This window comes from Trichosurus vulpecula, chromosome 4 (genome assembly GCF_011100635.1).
Source record: "Trichosurus vulpecula isolate mTriVul1 chromosome 4, mTriVul1.pri, whole genome shotgun sequence".
Classification (NCBI taxonomy): domain Eukaryota; kingdom Metazoa; phylum Chordata; class Mammalia; order Diprotodontia; family Phalangeridae; genus Trichosurus; species Trichosurus vulpecula.
The window spans coordinates 371,116,174-371,133,883 of record NC_050576.1 but is presented as its reverse complement, the minus strand read 5'-3'; the positions used below and the strand labels follow the sequence as shown (position 1 = coordinate 371,133,883).

Sequence of the window (17,710 nt, the reverse complement as noted above, 5' to 3'; positions counted from 1 at the left end):
TTTATACTTGGACTTGAAACACTGTTACTAACCTAGTGTTTACTTTCTACAACAAATCTATAAAGGTCCTTTCAGGGGAAAAGAAAAGTAATTATTCTCCCTTCAATATTTTCTACCTTCCTTTTTTTCTTTTTTCATTTAAAGGTCAACCCTAAGGATTTGGATTCAAAGTATGCCTATATCCAAGTGACACATGTAATCCCATTCTTTGATGAAAAGGAATTGCAGGAAAGGAAAACTGACTTCGAAAGAACTCATAACATCCGCCGTTTCATGTTTGAAATGCCCTTTACTCAGAGTGGTAAGCGACAGGGTGGAGTTGAAGAACAGTGCAAACGACGTACAATATTGACAGGTATGGATTTTCCGTTACTATCTGGGAGCTATGTGGTTTGGGTCTCAAGGGGGTAAAGACAATATTGTGCTTTTTTTCTTAGTTTTTCGTTGGAACCAGATATTGACCACTGACGCTTAGAAAAGGCGCTTTCTGAAACAACCGATTCATTAGGATTTGAAGGAACCCTAGAACTATTTAGGATCATCGGTTTAGAGTGGAGAAGAATATTATAGGTCATCAATTTATCTTCATTTCAAAGATTAAGAACCTGAGTGTTCAGAGATTGAAGTGACTTTTACATATAGTAAAGTAGCCAAGCCAGAGTTTGAACCCAAGACCTTGGATTCCAAAACTGGCAGTTTCCATAATACCACTCTGCCCAACCAGTACAGGATACCCCTTCCCCTCCCTGAGAGCATATCCATACCATTGGATTTGTCAGATGTACCCAAAAGTAATTTACCTCTATTGGGAACCTGCAGCTAAAGATCCAAGAGTGGGATAGATAGTGGATAGAGCACTGGGCCTGGAGTCAGGAAGACCTGAGTTCAAATTTGGCCTCAGATACTTAGTAGCTGTGTGATCCTGGGCAAGTCACTTAACCCTGTTTGCCTCAGTTTCCTTATTTGTAAAATGAGTTACAGAAGGAAATAGCAAACCACTCCAGTATCTTTGCCAAGAAAACCCCAGATGGTGTTACAGAGAGTTGGACACAACTGAAACAAATGAACTACAATACGTGTATAAGACACTGCACTAGGCATAATTTCACATATGCTCAGAATCCTTTGTCTAATTGTAAAATAAATTTATTGGGTAGGCATTGACTGGTCTAATCATTTAAGATATAATGAAGAGAGAAACTATCGTGTGTAAGATCAAAACTAGGATGTTTATATTACTGTGCTTTCTGATGGTCTATATAGTATAGTGAATTCTATAGTTTAATCTAGATTTGTTCAGGTTTTATGTGCTTGATAGAGGGAAATTTGGTTTCTTTAAAATGAATGAATGAATTTTTCACCCAAGTATAACTTAGCTTGGCACTCTAGATGAATCCTGATTCTCTCTTCATATATAACACTTTAATTTTGATTTTATAAAAGCCTTTCGATTTTCCATCCTAATTCCTAACCTAGGCTTTACTCTTCTCTAGTAGAGCTTCTGTTTATCATTCCTGGGTCACCATGGGACTTGTTGAGCAGAGGAGTAAATGAAAGAGACTTATTCACCTCTCACCTGGTTTGTTTGTATACTAACCCCGCTCTGGGCAAAATGAACCACAATATCTGAAGTGCATGGGTTTCTTGGTCACAGTTGACTGAATTTGTTCTGTTTCCCTGGGGGAAAAAGACTTTATGGAATTCACAGGTTTGTGTGGACCAAGGTCTATAAGGAGCAGTGAAAGAAAAGAAGATTAAAGTACTCTGAAGGGACAGAGAGAAATGGAAGATCTCAAAGCTGGCAACAAGATGTATTTATTGCCTTTTGCCCTGTACAGAAAGATGCTTAAAGGGATGAAAATCATTAACCACTTTTGTAAATGCTTTGAATCCCCGTTGAACAATTATAGCCGTAGGGATGTCTAGAGTTTGTAGGATGCTTATCTCCAAGGAGTCAGTGCATAGTGATTTTTATTTTTGGTTTTCAGCCCTGCTAATCTTCAGCAGCTAATGATGAGGAAAACCAATGAACTGATGAATGAATGAATCAGAAAGTCCTTAAGGGCCTTCTATATGCCAGGCACTATGCCAGGTGCTAGTGATTCAAATAATACAAATAAAATAGATGGTCTTTGTCCTTGGTGTTACATTCTAATGGGAGAAAATGGCACCTGTGGAGAGGAAGGGATTTTTTTTTTTGGTCTGGGGAATCACATGAATGGTGAGTAAAATCAGCATGTAGTAGATTACTGTGCCCTTTCTGGAAGCTGTGATTATATTGATTTGATTACTCTAGGTCTGTTGGAAGGGGTGAGACATACGTGGTGGCAAGGAAGCTAGGAGCAGCTAAGTGGTGTGATGGATAGAGCACCAGGCGTGCAGTTAGGAAGCCATGAGTTCAAATCCAGCTTCAGATACTTTCTAGTCGTGTGACCCTCAGCTTGTCACTCCATAGCTGTTTGCCTCTGTTGCTCAACCGTAAAATGATGATGATAATAGCATCCCAGGGTTATTGTGAGGATCCGGCTAGATAATATTTGTAAAGCACTTAGCACGGTGCCTTGCACATAATAAGCAGTTAAAAATGCTTGTTTTGTTTTGATTATATGAAATATAGTCTGGGGATAGCTAAAAATAGTTTTAGGTGAGTTTACACTCTCTCACTCCCCATTCAAGACAGCTTAGACCTGAGGCACAGTGCCAAAGCTGAGTGCATTGATTCATATGGTTTCTAGAGTTCTGGTCCAGAGGTTCTAGGTAGGGGGAGAAGGGGACCACAATAAGCCAGATGGCAAGGTATCTCAAGTCTGTATCTGGCCAGGGAGGGAGGCAGAGTATCTCAAGGTCAAGCCTAGAGAATGCTCTAGCAGGTTGGGAAGTTGCATTCTAGCTCTAAATGTATTTAGGACTAAAATGGGATAAGAAGGAGACCCTTTGACATCAGGACAGGGTCTCAGAGAACAGGGTAGAATCAGAAGTGTGACCAAACCTATATAACCTCATTCTCTCTGTATTCAGTGTATAGCAAGCAGGGCACTGAACTTAGAGAGGAGACCTGCTTTTGGATCCTGCCTCAGAGCCTTACTAATGGTATGATCAGGAACAAATAACTTAATTTCCCCAAGCCTCCGGGAATGATCACATACTACCTACCTCTCAAGGTTTCTCTAAGGAAAGCATTCTGTAAACCTTAAAGTGCTATAGAAATGCAGGTTATTATTATCATTATTAACATTTTTTTTTTAAAAAAAACCATTCATTGAACAACTTTTGTATGCAGGAGCACTCTGCTAGACACTGGGAAAGGTACCAAGTTCAGGTTAGAAACAGTCCTTGCCCTAATGAGGCTTATAGTCTCATAGTGGGGGATAAGGCACAAATAGCCTTGTACTTAGCTGTTTATTGTGAGGATCAAATGAGAGAAGGTATTCAGGGTGCTTTACAAACCTTAAAACACCATCTAAACATCAGTTCTAGCTATCGTTGTTAATTTAAGTGTTGATTGTCCTTTGTTCTCTAAGGGGACCATGACATCAGGGAGGTGATGCCATGACTTGCAAGTGAATTGGATTTCAGTGAGGGAAGGCTGTACAAAGTCACCAGCCTCACTTTCTCCTCCAGAGCCATCTGGGTCCAGTGGCCAGATATCGATCAGGATGACTAGAGATGGCCCTGCTTAATTTAAATAGAATAATTTATAGCACAATAGCTCTGAGGGACGCCATTTAAATTTTAAGTATAATTCCAGCATAGTCTTTAGTGAAGATTTAGGAAGAAGTGTGCCAGGTTTATTATAAAATAACTCATCTTTTCAAACTTGATGTTTGTACCTGATTTTAAATAACGGTATCAGGATAGCCTGTTTCAAGAAATGTCTCATTCCCCATCGGATAATAATGAGCACCACCCCCATTGAAATAATGAGAAATTTCTTTTCCTTTAAATTTTTTTTCCATAATTAGAATATCTAATTCTATATGTAAATAGACTCTTCCTTTCTTCCAGGTTACTATGGCAACCACAGAAATGCCTGCCTTGCCAGGAAATCTTTGTTAGACAGAATTACTACATTGGGAAAGGTCTTGGGGGAGGGGAGGTCTCCATGGAAATTATCAACTAACAGCATTTTTCGGCTACAGCTGCAACTACTGTAGCTACTCAAGCATTTTTATTTCTCATTCTACAAGGAAACAGTTCACTGATGAGTCCAAGTCAGAATTTTTGATTCTTCCATTAAAATGCATCATTCATGGATTTTGGCATGGAGAACATTATGTGAAGGATTATAGTTTGTTCTACTATAATAGAACTACCTCAACCCAAGAGTTGAATCAGAAGTAATGGTTGTCCATATCTTTAAGCCTGCACTAATGGGACACCAAAAGGAAGAATTTCTTCCTTCAGTACAGAGAGACAAAGTATATGAGGAAAATGAATGTGTTTTGAGTTATAGAAGGGGTACAAGTCTATAGAGAGATACCAAGTGACACAGTTCCCAATATACTGCTGTCTGCCTTATGTTTTAAGCTTCTCTGTTGGGGGAGGGAGGAGAATACTTCAGTGTACCAGGCTTAACATCAGTGTTCACCCAGCTCTTTTTAATATTAATTAAATAACCATGCTGTGCTTGCCACTACAAGCTTACAGTCACGGATCACCCCTTCACACCCATACTGTGTCCCAAGCCTGTTTTCTGTCCACCATACGTAACATTCCATGCCCCTTTCCCAATTATTTTATATATTTTTGTACCGTCCCTCATCTTTTCTAACCTAATACATAGATACTTAATAAATGTTTCATAAATTGAATTGAATTGTTATACAAAAGGTTATGTGATTCTTATCTGTACATTGTACATGTTATCTTATTTAATCCTCACAAATGCCTTAGTTGTCATTACCATTTTACGTATCAGGAAACTGAGACTGAGAAAGGTCAGATGTCTTGCCTGGGGTCACACGGCTAACAAACTAGCTGAGATTTATCTCACAGCTAGCAAGGGTCTGAGGCAGGATTTGAATTCAGCTCTTCCTTATTCTAAATCCAGTGTACTCTTAGATACCATGCCACCTTACCTTCCTCTAGTTACCAGATACCAATAAAACCATTTTGGTTTTTTGTCTTCTTCACTGGTCATTGGCAAAGACATTGATTCATTGCTCTTTCTTAGAGACTTAATTAACATAAAATAATCACAACACTGGGGTAGCCAGAAGAACCCCAAAACTCCTCAGCCAGAGGACATTTGGTTTGCTTGTCAAGTAGAGACACTTCCCGAGATGAAAGATCATAAGCAAAATCATGTGATTAAAGCAGAACTTTTTGGTAGAGGGAAAGATGAACCTACAGAAAATGTGAAATAATACCTAACAAAATGAGATCCTGCTAAGAGAGGAGACTGAAAAAGGAATAAAACAGAATAGATCTGTCAGAGTTGCTACTGGAATCTCTCCTCATTGATGATAAAAGAACTCCCACATTTGGAAAGGAATTTGGGAATAGCAGCTGATTTCTGTCCTAGAATGCAATTTTACAGCCACTCACAGATTTTCAAGATATTTAAAAGAAGTGAAGATTGCAAAGGAATTGAAAAAAATTGTGAATAGTATTAACAGCAATAACAAAAATAAAATGGTGACCCAAAAAAATCAGTAACTACTGAGCCATATATTTTCTTCTCCATGTCTGAAATTTTCTTAAGAATAATCTCTGCATGAGTTGAAGGTAATTTTTGATGAAAACGTGAAATGGAAACGGGCTGCTTAGTTCACATGAACCCTATGAGTTAGGTGATTCAGATGGTATTATTCCCAGAGAGGCTGTGACTTTGCCTAGTTACTGGTTGCCTAGTGGTCTAGTTAGTGGTAGAGTTGGTGGGGGTGAGGAAAAGAGATTAGAACTTTGGAAAGCTAATGAAGCTTTAATGCACTAAGACTTTTGGGACAACTCTGTATTGTAAAGGTAGTAACTCTGTATGATCTGTTTGTATTCCATCAGCAATCCACTGCTTCCCTTATGTGAAGAAGCGCATTCCTGTGATGTACCAGCACCATACGGACCTGAATCCCATTGAGGTGGCCATTGATGAGATGAGTAAGAAGGTGGCTGAGCTCAGGCAGCTGTGTGCCTCCGCCGAAGTGGATATGATCAAACTTCAGTTAAAGCTACAGGGCAGTGTCAGTGTTCAGGTGAGAGCGCAGCTTGCCTTGTTTTAAATTTCTACAGTGAAAGGGAAGAGAAGGTGATTTCTCTTAATCTTTGCAAGGAAAAAAATACCACAATCAAGTATACACCAGTATGTATATAGATGTGTGTACACACACACATATACATGCACGAACACACATACACACACATGTGCACACACGCATACACACACACACACACGGAAGAGGACAGCATAAAGCCTTGAAATCAGCTGGGGAAAATAGATTGGCTGCCAGCTTTGGAGAATTCCCCATTTAAACCCTGTCCTAACAGAATAACACATGTATGAAATGAATGGAGGAAAGGCTTTTATTAAGCCTTTACTATGTTCAAAGCACCCTACTAGGCATTGGGGATTCAAATAGAAAAAGAAAGAGCAGCTTCTTTTCTCAAGGAATTCATCTGCAGGTCAGCTTGAAAGTCCTGGTGGTCTCACAGAAGTATAGGTTCATACAAATGGACTGCTGTACTCTGCATGGTTTTTATTGATCTTATAAGGAAGGGATCCCCAGTCCCATTTAACTAAAAGGATCAAGGCTCTAATCTAAATACAACGTAGCAAACTTGATCTTGTTAGGGAGGAAAGCAAGGAAGTCACTTGCAAAGCTATAATAACTCTTTTTAAAAGTTCCAGTCATGACCCAGTCACTTCCCAGTATAGCAGTCCCATGCCATAAAATCTTGCCTTGTAGCCAGGAAAAATGGTTAAGTAAAAACCAATTAATGAAGCAACCACATTAGACAACATATGCAGCATTCAACACCCATGGCATTACACTTAGCTCTATCACAATGTGTAATATTTATCATATAGGCTTTCTTGAAATGGACGTTTTATTGCTGTATATTTTGAATTCTTTCAAGTTCTGCTGTGCACATGGCAATGCTTTTTTTTCTTTTTATTTAAGTTTAGGTTTCTTTTTCTATTCTTATTCTGCATTTAAGTTTTAGTTTTTAAGTTTGAAATAAATTAAATGTACCTATAATCTCATTCACTTGGAAGTCCCCTTCAGTGATATAGCTTGCAACCCATCTACGCCTACCATCTTCTGAGGCTTGTCTGTACTCTATCTGCTGTACGTAAATTCTTCATAAAAAGTCTCCCCAATGTCTTGGAGATCTTCCTCACTTTCTTCTGACACCAGGAGGATCGGTCAGTCAAAAAGTATTTGTAAATAAGTAAGACTATGTGCTAGTCATTGTGCCAAGTACTAGAGATACAAATCCAAAGAATGAAACAATCCCTACTCTCAAGAAACATTCGGGCTATCCACCAATCATCTCTCTTCCTCACCAGGTGATTGGTCAGTTTTGTTTTCCTATCTTACCTTCCTACCTTGACAGCATCTTTTACCCCTGTTCTTCTTTGTGGCTAAAGTCTTTGAGAAAGCCATTTAGTTATTGGTGCCTCTCACTCTCATTTTTTAACTCACTGCGTTCTAACTCCTGACCTCGTCATTCAACTAAAACTGCTCTCTTGAAAGCTGCCAATGATCACTCTCTTTTTTAAAAAATTGGTTTATTTCAAACTTAAAAACTAACACTTAAATACAAAATAAGAATAGAAAAAGAAACATAAACCTAAATAAAAAATAAGAAAAAAAAGCATTGTCATGTGCACAGCAGAACTTGAGAGGATCCAAAATATACAGCAATAAAATTTCCATTTCAGGAAAGCCTATATAATAAATATTACACATTGTGTTCAGAGCTGTCCATCTTTTCTTTGCTTCCTTGTAAGTTTTCTTTTGTTCTCTGCTGTGTACTTTTTACTTTGTTCTTTTTTCCTTCTTCCTTTCCCCGCTCCCTCAAGAAGGCTACAATTAACTGTGGAGATATATATGTGTGTGTGTATGTATGTGTTTATACAGACATATATATATGTACAATATATACCTACATACATATGCACACAAAAACATATACACATGTATACACTTACATACACACGCATATATTGAGATATCTATAACCAGACTCATATATAAATGTTTCATATACATCATATAAGACCATATTATGCTTGTTTGTGCTCCATTTCTCTGAGGGTGGGTAACATCTTCCTTTATAAGTGCAGGTCTTTTCATATTTTTCTACCAGTGATCTCTTAATCACCTAATCTAATGGCCTTTTCTCAATCCTCACCCTTCTTGACTTTTCTGGAGTCTTCAACACTAAAGAACACCTTCTTCTTGATACTTTCTTCTCTGGCCTTTTGTGATATACTCACCTAGTTCTTCTCCTGTTTGTCAGACCACTCCCTCTCAGTCTCGTATCTTCATCCAGGTCCTCTTCTCTTCTCTCTGTATACTGTTTCACTTGGTAATCTTATCAGTTCCCATGGATTCCACTGTTAATCTATCCATAGATTCCCAAAGTGTGGGTGCTGGACCAATCCAGGGGGCAGTAGTAGCCTTGGGTGCAGTTGGGAGGTATTGAATAAAAATAAGGGGGTGGTAGGAAAAAAGAGAAAATAAGTACATGTTTCATCTGTTGTGTAACAGAGATAAAGTCATAGTCATTACATTATTTTCCAAATAAACACACAAAATGCAAGTTATAGCCAATCAGTGATCAAGTCTGCTGACAGATCTTAACAAGCAAGTGTTGGCAGGTGAGCTTGTCATGCATTGTCAGGAAGTCAAATTCCTAAAGCGCAGGTCTGACTACGTCACTCTCTAGTCAGTAAAGTGCACTGGCTCCCCATTACCTATAGTACCATATATAAAATCTTGCTTTTGGCATTAAAAGTCCTTCACCACCTGGCTCCTTCCTGTTCTTCTTACACCTTACTCTCATGTGTGATCCAGTGATACTGGCTTCCTTGCTGTCCCTCAAACAAGATACTGCATCTCCCAACCCCAGGAATTTTCTCTGGCTGTTCCCCATACCTGAGATGTTCTCCCTCCTTATCTCTCCCTCCTGCTTTCCCTGACTTCCTTCACATTCCAGCTAAAATCCAACCTTTTACCAGAAACTTTTCCTGATCCCCCTTGATGTTATTGCCTTTTCTCTTCCAGCTTAACTTGTATATTTGTTTGTAGTTGGTCACCTAGCATTTATTAAGCACCTACTGTTTGCCAGGCATTGTGCTAAACTCTAGACATACAGAGAAAGACAAAAAATATAGTTGTTTACATGTTCACCACCTCCCCCATTAGACTACAAGCTCCTTAAGCAGGAACTACTTTGTTTTTTGTTTTTTATTCTTTGCCTTTCTTTGCATCCCCAGTAACTGGCACAGTGCCACATAGTAGGCCCTTAATAAATGTTTGTTGACATGACTTGGGGTTCTTTGGTTACATAGCATTAAATCTAAGTTCAGATGTTACATGAATTCCTGACTTCTAAGCAACTTATGTTTAATCAAAAGTTGTGACTATTTTAAATGTATTTCCCAGTGAGAAGAAAATGTTAACATCCCTTTTTAATAGTAGCCATTTCCTCCCCTCCTTTTCCTCATCATCAATCATTTGAGCAATAAACATTTATTATATATTATTACACATAATATATATAATAGATTTGTATATATTGTATTATTTTTATATTTATATAATATATATTTTATAATTTATATATAATATATTATATATTATATGTATAATGTATTTATATGTAATGTGTTTTATATATATACATGTTGTCAAGTTATATGAAATGCCTACTATGTGCCAGACATTGTGCTAAGCCTGAGGATACAAGAAGAGGCAAAAATTTGTATTTTGATATGACCAAATATGTAAAACCGCAGGGCCTCACTGCCATTATCTCTTTCATATCCTTCCCCTTTTTTTTTCTTATTATCTGTTTGGCTTCAGTACCTGCCCCTTCCCTTTATCTGTAAACCAATCATAGTTTTCTTTAACTTTAGATTCCTGATAGGTTCAAAAAAGAATCACATGTCATTGCTTAACAGACAAAAAAGAATCCACTTTCCAGAAAAGCTGTTCCAATTTCTCTTGTGAATATGAAAAATTTATGTGTCAAAACAAGTTAGCAATTAACTGTGACAAATATCCCAGCCATATGTATGATTCTGTGACTATGGCATCTGGCCAGGTTTTTTTATCCGGTGAAAAACAAAGCCAGTGGTAACGGGAACTGTACTGATTATTGTCATTGTAGCCTGGAAGCAGACAAGGCACACAAGGAAGTTCGGTGGTGAGGTATGAGTATCTGTAACAGAAATGTTGCTGTCCAGCTGAGGGACTATCATAAGGGCAGAAGATACAGGGAAAGCATGAAGTGCTTCTACATTTACTCGACAGCTTCCTGAAATGCTTAGCTTGACTTGAAACATGAAGGAAGGATTAAGTGATGAAAATGGTGAAATCAGGTTTCTGCTGAGTCCACCAAAATAACAACGAGGCTGCCGGTTGATCTCTTAAGCTGATGCCAGCCTTTTACTGAAGCGCTTCCCTAGATTGCTGTTTTCTAGAACACAGCAGTTTATGGAATCTTCTTGACCTTTCACTCCAAATTACTCTGATACTATACCTTAAAATGATTATAGCTCACATATATGTAATACTTTACAAATGACTACAGTGGCTGAATTTCTCTAGAAATGTCTCTGCATTTAGGAGGTTGACATGAAATCTAAATTGTTTGTGTAGCCCTTTGTATGGTGTCATGGGAAAAGTGATAAAGTCTCACGGTAATTTGTCTTATTAATTTAGAATGCATTGTTCTTTTATGTAGGTTAATGCTGGCCCTCTTGCATATGCCCGAGCTTTCTTAGATGACTCAAATACCAAAAGATATGCTGATAATAAAGTAAAGCTCTTGAAGGAAGTTTTCAGGTAAAAGCACAAAATTTTCAGGTTTAAAGAAAGATTGTATTGATTTTTTGTTTGTTTGTTTTTATAACAAGGAAAAACAATTGAGCAAAACCAACCAACACAGCCCCTGTCTGACAGGTATACAACATTCCATACCTGTAGTTTGCAGTGGATAAAGTCTTGGATCTAGAGCCAGGAAGGGAAATGGAAGGGAAATGGAAGGGAATAAGCATTTATAGAGTGCCTACTTTCTGCTAGGCACTGTACTAACTGCTTTACAGATATTATCTCATTTGCTCCTTGTAACAACCTTGCAAGGTAATTGGCATTTTTATTCCTGTTTTGAACTTGAGGAAACTGAGGCTGAAGGACATTTAAGTGACTTGTGTGGGTCACACACTTAGTAAGTGTCTGAGTACAGATTTGAACTCAGGCAGCTAGATGGGATGGCTCAGTGGACAGAGCACTGGTTCTGGAGTCAGGAAGACCCGAATTCAAATCCTGTCTTGACACTTATTAACTCTGTTAACCTGGGGAAGTTACCTAACCTCTATTTGCCTCTGGAAAAGGAAATGGCATACTATTCCAGTGTCCTTGCCAAGAAAATCCCATGGCCAGTATTGACATGATATGGTCCGTGGAGTCACAACGAATAGGTCACAGCCAAACAACTGAAAAACAACAAAATGTACTGGAGAAGGAAATGGCCAACTGCTCCGGTGGCTTTGCCAAGAACACCCCAAATGGGGTCATGAAGAGTAGGACACGTTGAACAACAACTTCCTGATTCAGGAAGGCCATAATTCAAACACAGGCTCAGACAATTCATACGTGGGCCAAGTCACTCAAAATTCCGTCAGCCCCAGTTTCTTTAAAATTGGCATAATAATAGCTCCTTCCTCAGAGCGTTGTTGGGAGGATAATATTTTTCAAGTACTTTGCAAACCTTGAAGTGATAGTTGTTATTAATCCTGTAGAATCAAGATTGATTATTTTTATTGGTCATTCATCGAGTTTATCTGAATTCTAATGTTTTTCAAATTCTAATTCTAATGTTTTTCTTCCCCAATACCCAAGGATACTTAGAACTTGCTTCTCTTTTAAAATATCACTAAATTACTAGAAAGCCATGTAGGGGTCAGATATTGACAGTGAGAGAAAAGTATGCATCTGACCTCCCTCTCTTTCCCAATTTCAGGCAATTTGTTGAAGCTTGTGGCCAAGCTCTGGCAGTAAACGAACGTCTTATTAAGGAAGACCAAATAGAATACCAGGAGGAAATGAAGGCCAACTACAGAGAAATGGCAAAAGAGCTTTCGGAAATCATGCATGAACAGGTAAGTGCCAAATTCTAACCTTGGAAGATCCAGAGAAGTAATCCTTTAGGAAATACCAGTGACTTCTCCTTCTGGATTCTCTCCAGACTTACCTAGACTTTCCACATTTTGTCTGTTATTTTTCCTTCTAAAGAATAGAAGGATTTCACATTTTTTTTCGCTCATCACCAAAGAATATATTCTTTTTGAAGGTCTTCATCGCTAAATAAGATTACAGTCAAATTACCCATTGGTTGCAATATAAAGTGGACTGGGGAGAGTAGTGCCTAGGTTTTCAATCTCTAAAATGTACCTTCATCATAAACCTCCATCCCCTCTATGGGAATTCTTTTCAGTCATTTTGCCACTATAAATTTGACCTATAATACTTACACATGCCTTACTCATAAGCATCTTTATCCATCAGTTCTCCAGAATTTAGAGCACTGACTAATTTGGATTAAATAAATATAGTATGCAATTATCACTTGCTTTTTCATATTCTGTAGGTATGTAGATTTTTAAGTTTATATAGTTTAAAACTAATCTGGATGACTCTCATAACTTTATTTCTTGTGTGCATCATAATTAATGTCAGCGTCATTTAGCACATGACGCATCTCATATATTTCCAGTATTAACTTATATGTTAACTGACGTAACGACAATATCTTTAGAATGTAAGTCAATATCTTTTGTGTACAAAGTTGTCATCTGTCCTGGGATAACTTTATTTACAAATTTTTATAAATTGAAATTCTCAAACTTTAACTCTCTCACCTCTTTTCTCCCCCATGCAAACGTGAGCAGCTGGGATGGTAACATTTCTTGGTTTTGCTTTTTTGCTGCTAAACTTGATTGACTATATCGTGTTAAAATACTGAGTACCATATTGATATAGATAAATTCGTAGAGAAAGGAAACAAACCTTTTTCTGGGCATTTTAGAGTTTTGCTTTCCAGAGTGTTTCATGTATGGCTTTCCAGAGTTACAAGGAAGCTGTCCTTTATAGCCATCCTGGGTTCACACTGGTGTCCTAGAGCAGTAATAGAAATGAAAGCTTATATCTCGTGATGCATTCCGTTGGTCATAATTCTTCTTTGCAACTTGACTTTTGTGTAAATAAGTTTAATGCGTAGGTTTATGTAGAATCTATATCAGACTACATGTCGTCTTTGAGGGGAAGGGGGAGGGGAGGGAAGGGAAGAAAATTTGAAACTCAAGAACATGTAAAACTAAGTGTTATAAACTAAAATATAATTAAAAAAAAGAAATGAAAGCTTAAATGGAGGGCAATTTGGATATGAGGGAGACAAACCAGAAAGGAAGGAAGGAAGGAAGAGACAGAAAGACAGAAAGACAGAAAGAAAGACAGAAAGAAAGACAGACAGAAAGAAAGAAAGAAAGAAAGAAAGAAAGAAAGAAAGAAAGAAAGAAGTCATAGAACCTAATGTACTAAGAATCCAGGAGAATATGGCATGATTAATATAGTGCTTTGTCATGTTGAGTATCAGCTTTGTTTTCACTTAATCTTCTGAGTCTCCCCCAAAAATGTAAAAAGATTGAGCCACATCAAACCATGAAACCAGAAAGAAAATGTTATCAGAGTGGACTTGTATTTAGCTCCCCATGTGCACCTTTTGGTCTGGGAGCAGGATGAAGCTGTGCCAAATCCCAGGGCACAAGTTCACTGAGTACATTGTCTCAACATTGAGAGACAGTGAGATATGGTACAAGGAGTATTTAATTTGAAGTCAAAGACCTGATTTCAGACCCAGTTCTGACACCTGTCTGTGTAACCTTAGGCAAGTGACTTAACTTCTTTGGATTAGATCACCTCTAAGCACCTTTCCAGACCTGAACCTGTGATCTGATCTGATTCTGTAATCTTATGATCCTCCATACCAACTTTCTCTTTGTCTCTCTGTCTCTCTCCCTCTCCTTCTTTTTCTTCCTCTTCTTCTTCTTCTCTCTCTTTCTCTAAACATACATATACAAATACATATACATACACATATGTACACATACATGCATATATATGTATATAGTCACCCTTATCTTCATTCATATGACCATTGCCCTGATTGAAACCCTTATATCTTGCATAGACTATTGCAACAGTAGGCTAGTCTTCCATCTTCAATCCAGTTCCCACACAGCTGCCAGATTAATATTTCTAAGACATAGGTCTGATCATCCCACTCCCCTGCTCAAATCCTTCCCCCGCCCAGTAGAATGTTAACCCCTTGAGGGCAGGGTCTGTTTCATTTTTATCTTTATAAGCCTAGCACCTACCCTTCTGGCTGGCACTTAGTAAGTTCTCAGTGCCCAATAAATGCTTGTTAATTGATGGATTGACTAATTCATCCACTCTATTTTTCAGCCAAACTGGCAGACCGTTTTCCCTGAACATAACATTCTATTTCCCTACTCCTTTCCTGTGTCTAGTAATCCCTCCTTCCTGGAATGTACACTCTCCTCTCTTGGTATCTCTAGTCTACTTCAAGGCTCAGCCGAGATGCCACCTGCAATGCAATATTTCTCTTGATCTTCCACATCCACAAATGGTTGTTCGCACTTTCTCCCTCAAGTTATCTCATGCTCATTGTCTGTCTCTATGTATATACTGAAGTCAAATATGAGCTTCTTCAAGATGGGGACTATTTTTCACATTTATCTTTATATCCAACTGCATAATACAAAGTAGAAGCTAAATAAATGTTTAAATTGAATTGTAAGATTCCAAAGGACCTATGATGAAAGATGCTATCTACCTCCAGAGAAAGAACTGATGAACTCTAAATGCAGACCGAAAGCATGGTTTTTTCTCACTCTCATTATTTTTATTTTTTTCATTTTGTTTGTGTTCTCTTTTGCAACATAGCTAACAGGGAAGTAATGTTTTGCATGACTTCACATGTATAATTGATAATTGAATTGCTTGCCTTCTCAAAGAGGGGGGAGGGGTGGGAGAGAATGAATTTGGAACTCTAAATTTTTTAAAATGAGTGTTAAAATTTTTTTACATGCAATTGGGAAATATTTAATGAAATAAAATAGTCAAAATAAATAAATTGAGCTGAATTGTAAGAAACTGTAAGACAATTGTAGGCACTGTATAATACAAAGATATATAATATGTATTTTTAGCTGGCCGTCTAGTGGGGCCTCAATAGTAAAATAAGGGCTTTGAGCTCAATTATCCCCAAGATCTCTTCTTGTTCTAAAAGTGGAGTTCTCAACTTGCCTTGTGACCTGGGCGCCTTTGGGGGTCCGAAGTCAACGTACCCCTTCTCAAAATAATGTTTTTAAATGTGTAAAATAAAATACATGGAAAAATACATTAAAATACAGTTATCAAAATATATTTTAAAAATAAAACAAGTTTGTGGATTCTCAGTTGAATGCCCCTGTTTTAGAGTAAAAACTTCTAGTAACTTATAAAGGAAAAAAGGGTATTTAAGCCTTTAGGGAAATGTTGGTCTGATAATGGTCCTTTTTTTGTATCCCCAGAGTTTAGTACATTACTCAGCACATAAATAGATGCTTAATAAATGCTTACTGACTAACTTACTATATGAGATGAAAAATTTGGCTTTGTAAATTATCAGTCAGGTGTCAGACCACACCATTATCCCCAATAACTGAAGGACCTCATGAGAAAATTAGTCCATATTGCCTGAAATAGTCTATTTTGAGAAATATTTATTCTTAGCTGATAGAACTGTTTTCTAATATTGCCTTTTTCTTCTTATTTTTTTAATCTATTTTTTTTTGAGATTTGTCCCATGGAAGAGAAGGCAAACGTCTTACCTAACTCACTTCACATTTTCAATGCCATCAGTGGGACGCCAACAAGCACAACCGTTCATGGGATGCCTAGTTCTTCTTCACTTGCATGATTGTTCCTCGTCAGACATTTAGAGGATGTGGGGTTTTGTTTTGTCATTTACAGACTCTGGAGGACCTCATATCGCAAACACGGACAAGACAATGAGCATGAGAAAAGTTGGAAGTAAACTGTGTTGTTTCATAGTAAACTTTTGTAGAAGTAATAAAGGGATGCACATTTTTTTTTTCAATTCCACTGGCATTACATACAGTTGTCGTCATGTCATTATGTCTCAGCAGAGGTGTGTGTTGGAAACCCTGCAGCTAGAGCTAATATTCCTTATTCCTTATGCAGTAGTATTAAAATAAATGGCACATTTAAAGAAGTGTTGGTGAATGTATATAGCAGTGAGAACAACACTGTTTAGGGTTGGGTTAGCCTTATGCTTCTGGGCGAGGCTTGTGAATGTTGAAAATATTTAGGTATTCTCTATTTTTCTCCCGTGGCACATTCAGATTGAGTACAAGGATAAGAACTATTTTTGTGCCTAGATAGACATTAGTTTTTGATGCTGTAAGGGAACTGATAATTATAGTTTTTTGTACCAGTGAACAAGAAAGAAAAAGTCCTATTTTATACTTACTGGTATTTACAAAGTATGTGAGCTTAAAACCGATCATGCCATTTAGAACCAAATGTCTGTATTAATAAAATACAGTTATGCTACAATTTAAAAAGCAGTACAAAAATTGACATGTACATAGAGTTTGTTAATACAGAATCGACATTCTGTACATACATGTATGGCATTTCTAAACTTTTTTTTAATACTCATACCAGCTTCTGCATTAAGTTTAATTGTAACTGATTTGTGGTATTCTTCGTATAGGCTCTATATTTGACTCGACAGTTTTATTCTTGTACATAAATAAGTGCAATATGAAGATGTATACAGTCTTTGCTCTGTTAGGTTTATACACTGTTTAAAAAAATTCACCTTTTTGCCAAAATGATGGTTTAGGGATTGGTAAACAGAAATCCTGTGGTCAATGGTGGCATAATTTAAAGCTTTTACCACGTTGTTGTTCTTTTAAGACATTAATTTAGTAATTTTATATTTGGGAGAATAAAAGTTTTTAATTTTATTTAACTGGAATCACTGCCCTGCTGTAATTAAACATTCTGTACCACACCTGTATTAAAAACAAACAAACAAGCAAAAAATATTGGTGATTTCTCTGTATTGTGTCTTCAGTATTATTGTTCATGACTGATTTGGGAAGGGATAAGGTCCCTAAGAATAGAGGAAAAGACTGCATGTAACAACAATGTTGCTTGCTGCTACCGTGGCTGTGTAAGACCAACAACACTAGCACACAGTAGGGCTGCTAGCACAGGTTCTTTGATCTGCTTTTCTAAGGAAAGCAACTTTAAGGCATTAACAATCTCGCTTTAATCAAACATGTATGGATTTCATTGTGAAAGGGGAGGGCAGCAAAAAAGGGGGGGCAGGATGAGGGATAATTTCAAAACTTTTATTTGAGGATCAAGGAGTGAAAAAACTTAGA

General features: G+C 37.4%; 1 protein-coding gene across 8 annotated transcripts in view; it reads left to right on the top strand.

The window, feature by feature from the left end:
• The window catches only part of DOCK9 (dedicator of cytokinesis 9), a 226,764-nt gene extending 209,411 nt beyond the window's left edge, over positions 1–17,353 (top strand). For 4 of the 8 annotated variants that reach the window (XM_036756919.1, XM_036756916.1, XM_036756918.1 and 1 more), the window contains 5 exons: positions 145–355; positions 6,001–6,191; positions 10,915–11,015; positions 12,193–12,331; positions 16,090–17,342. In XM_036756919.1, coding sequence (XP_036612814.1) covers positions 145–355; positions 6,001–6,191; positions 10,915–11,015; positions 12,193–12,331; positions 16,090–16,212 — 765 coding nt within the window. In that variant the 3' untranslated portion in view covers positions 16,213–17,342. Of the gene's footprint in view, positions 1–144; positions 356–6,000; positions 6,192–10,914; positions 11,016–12,192; positions 12,332–16,089 lie in introns of all 8 variants that reach the window. The other 4 variants (XM_036756917.1, XM_036756913.1, XM_036756912.1 and 1 more) reach the window with 2 other exon arrangements.
• Positions 17,354–17,710: the final 357 nt, after the last annotated feature.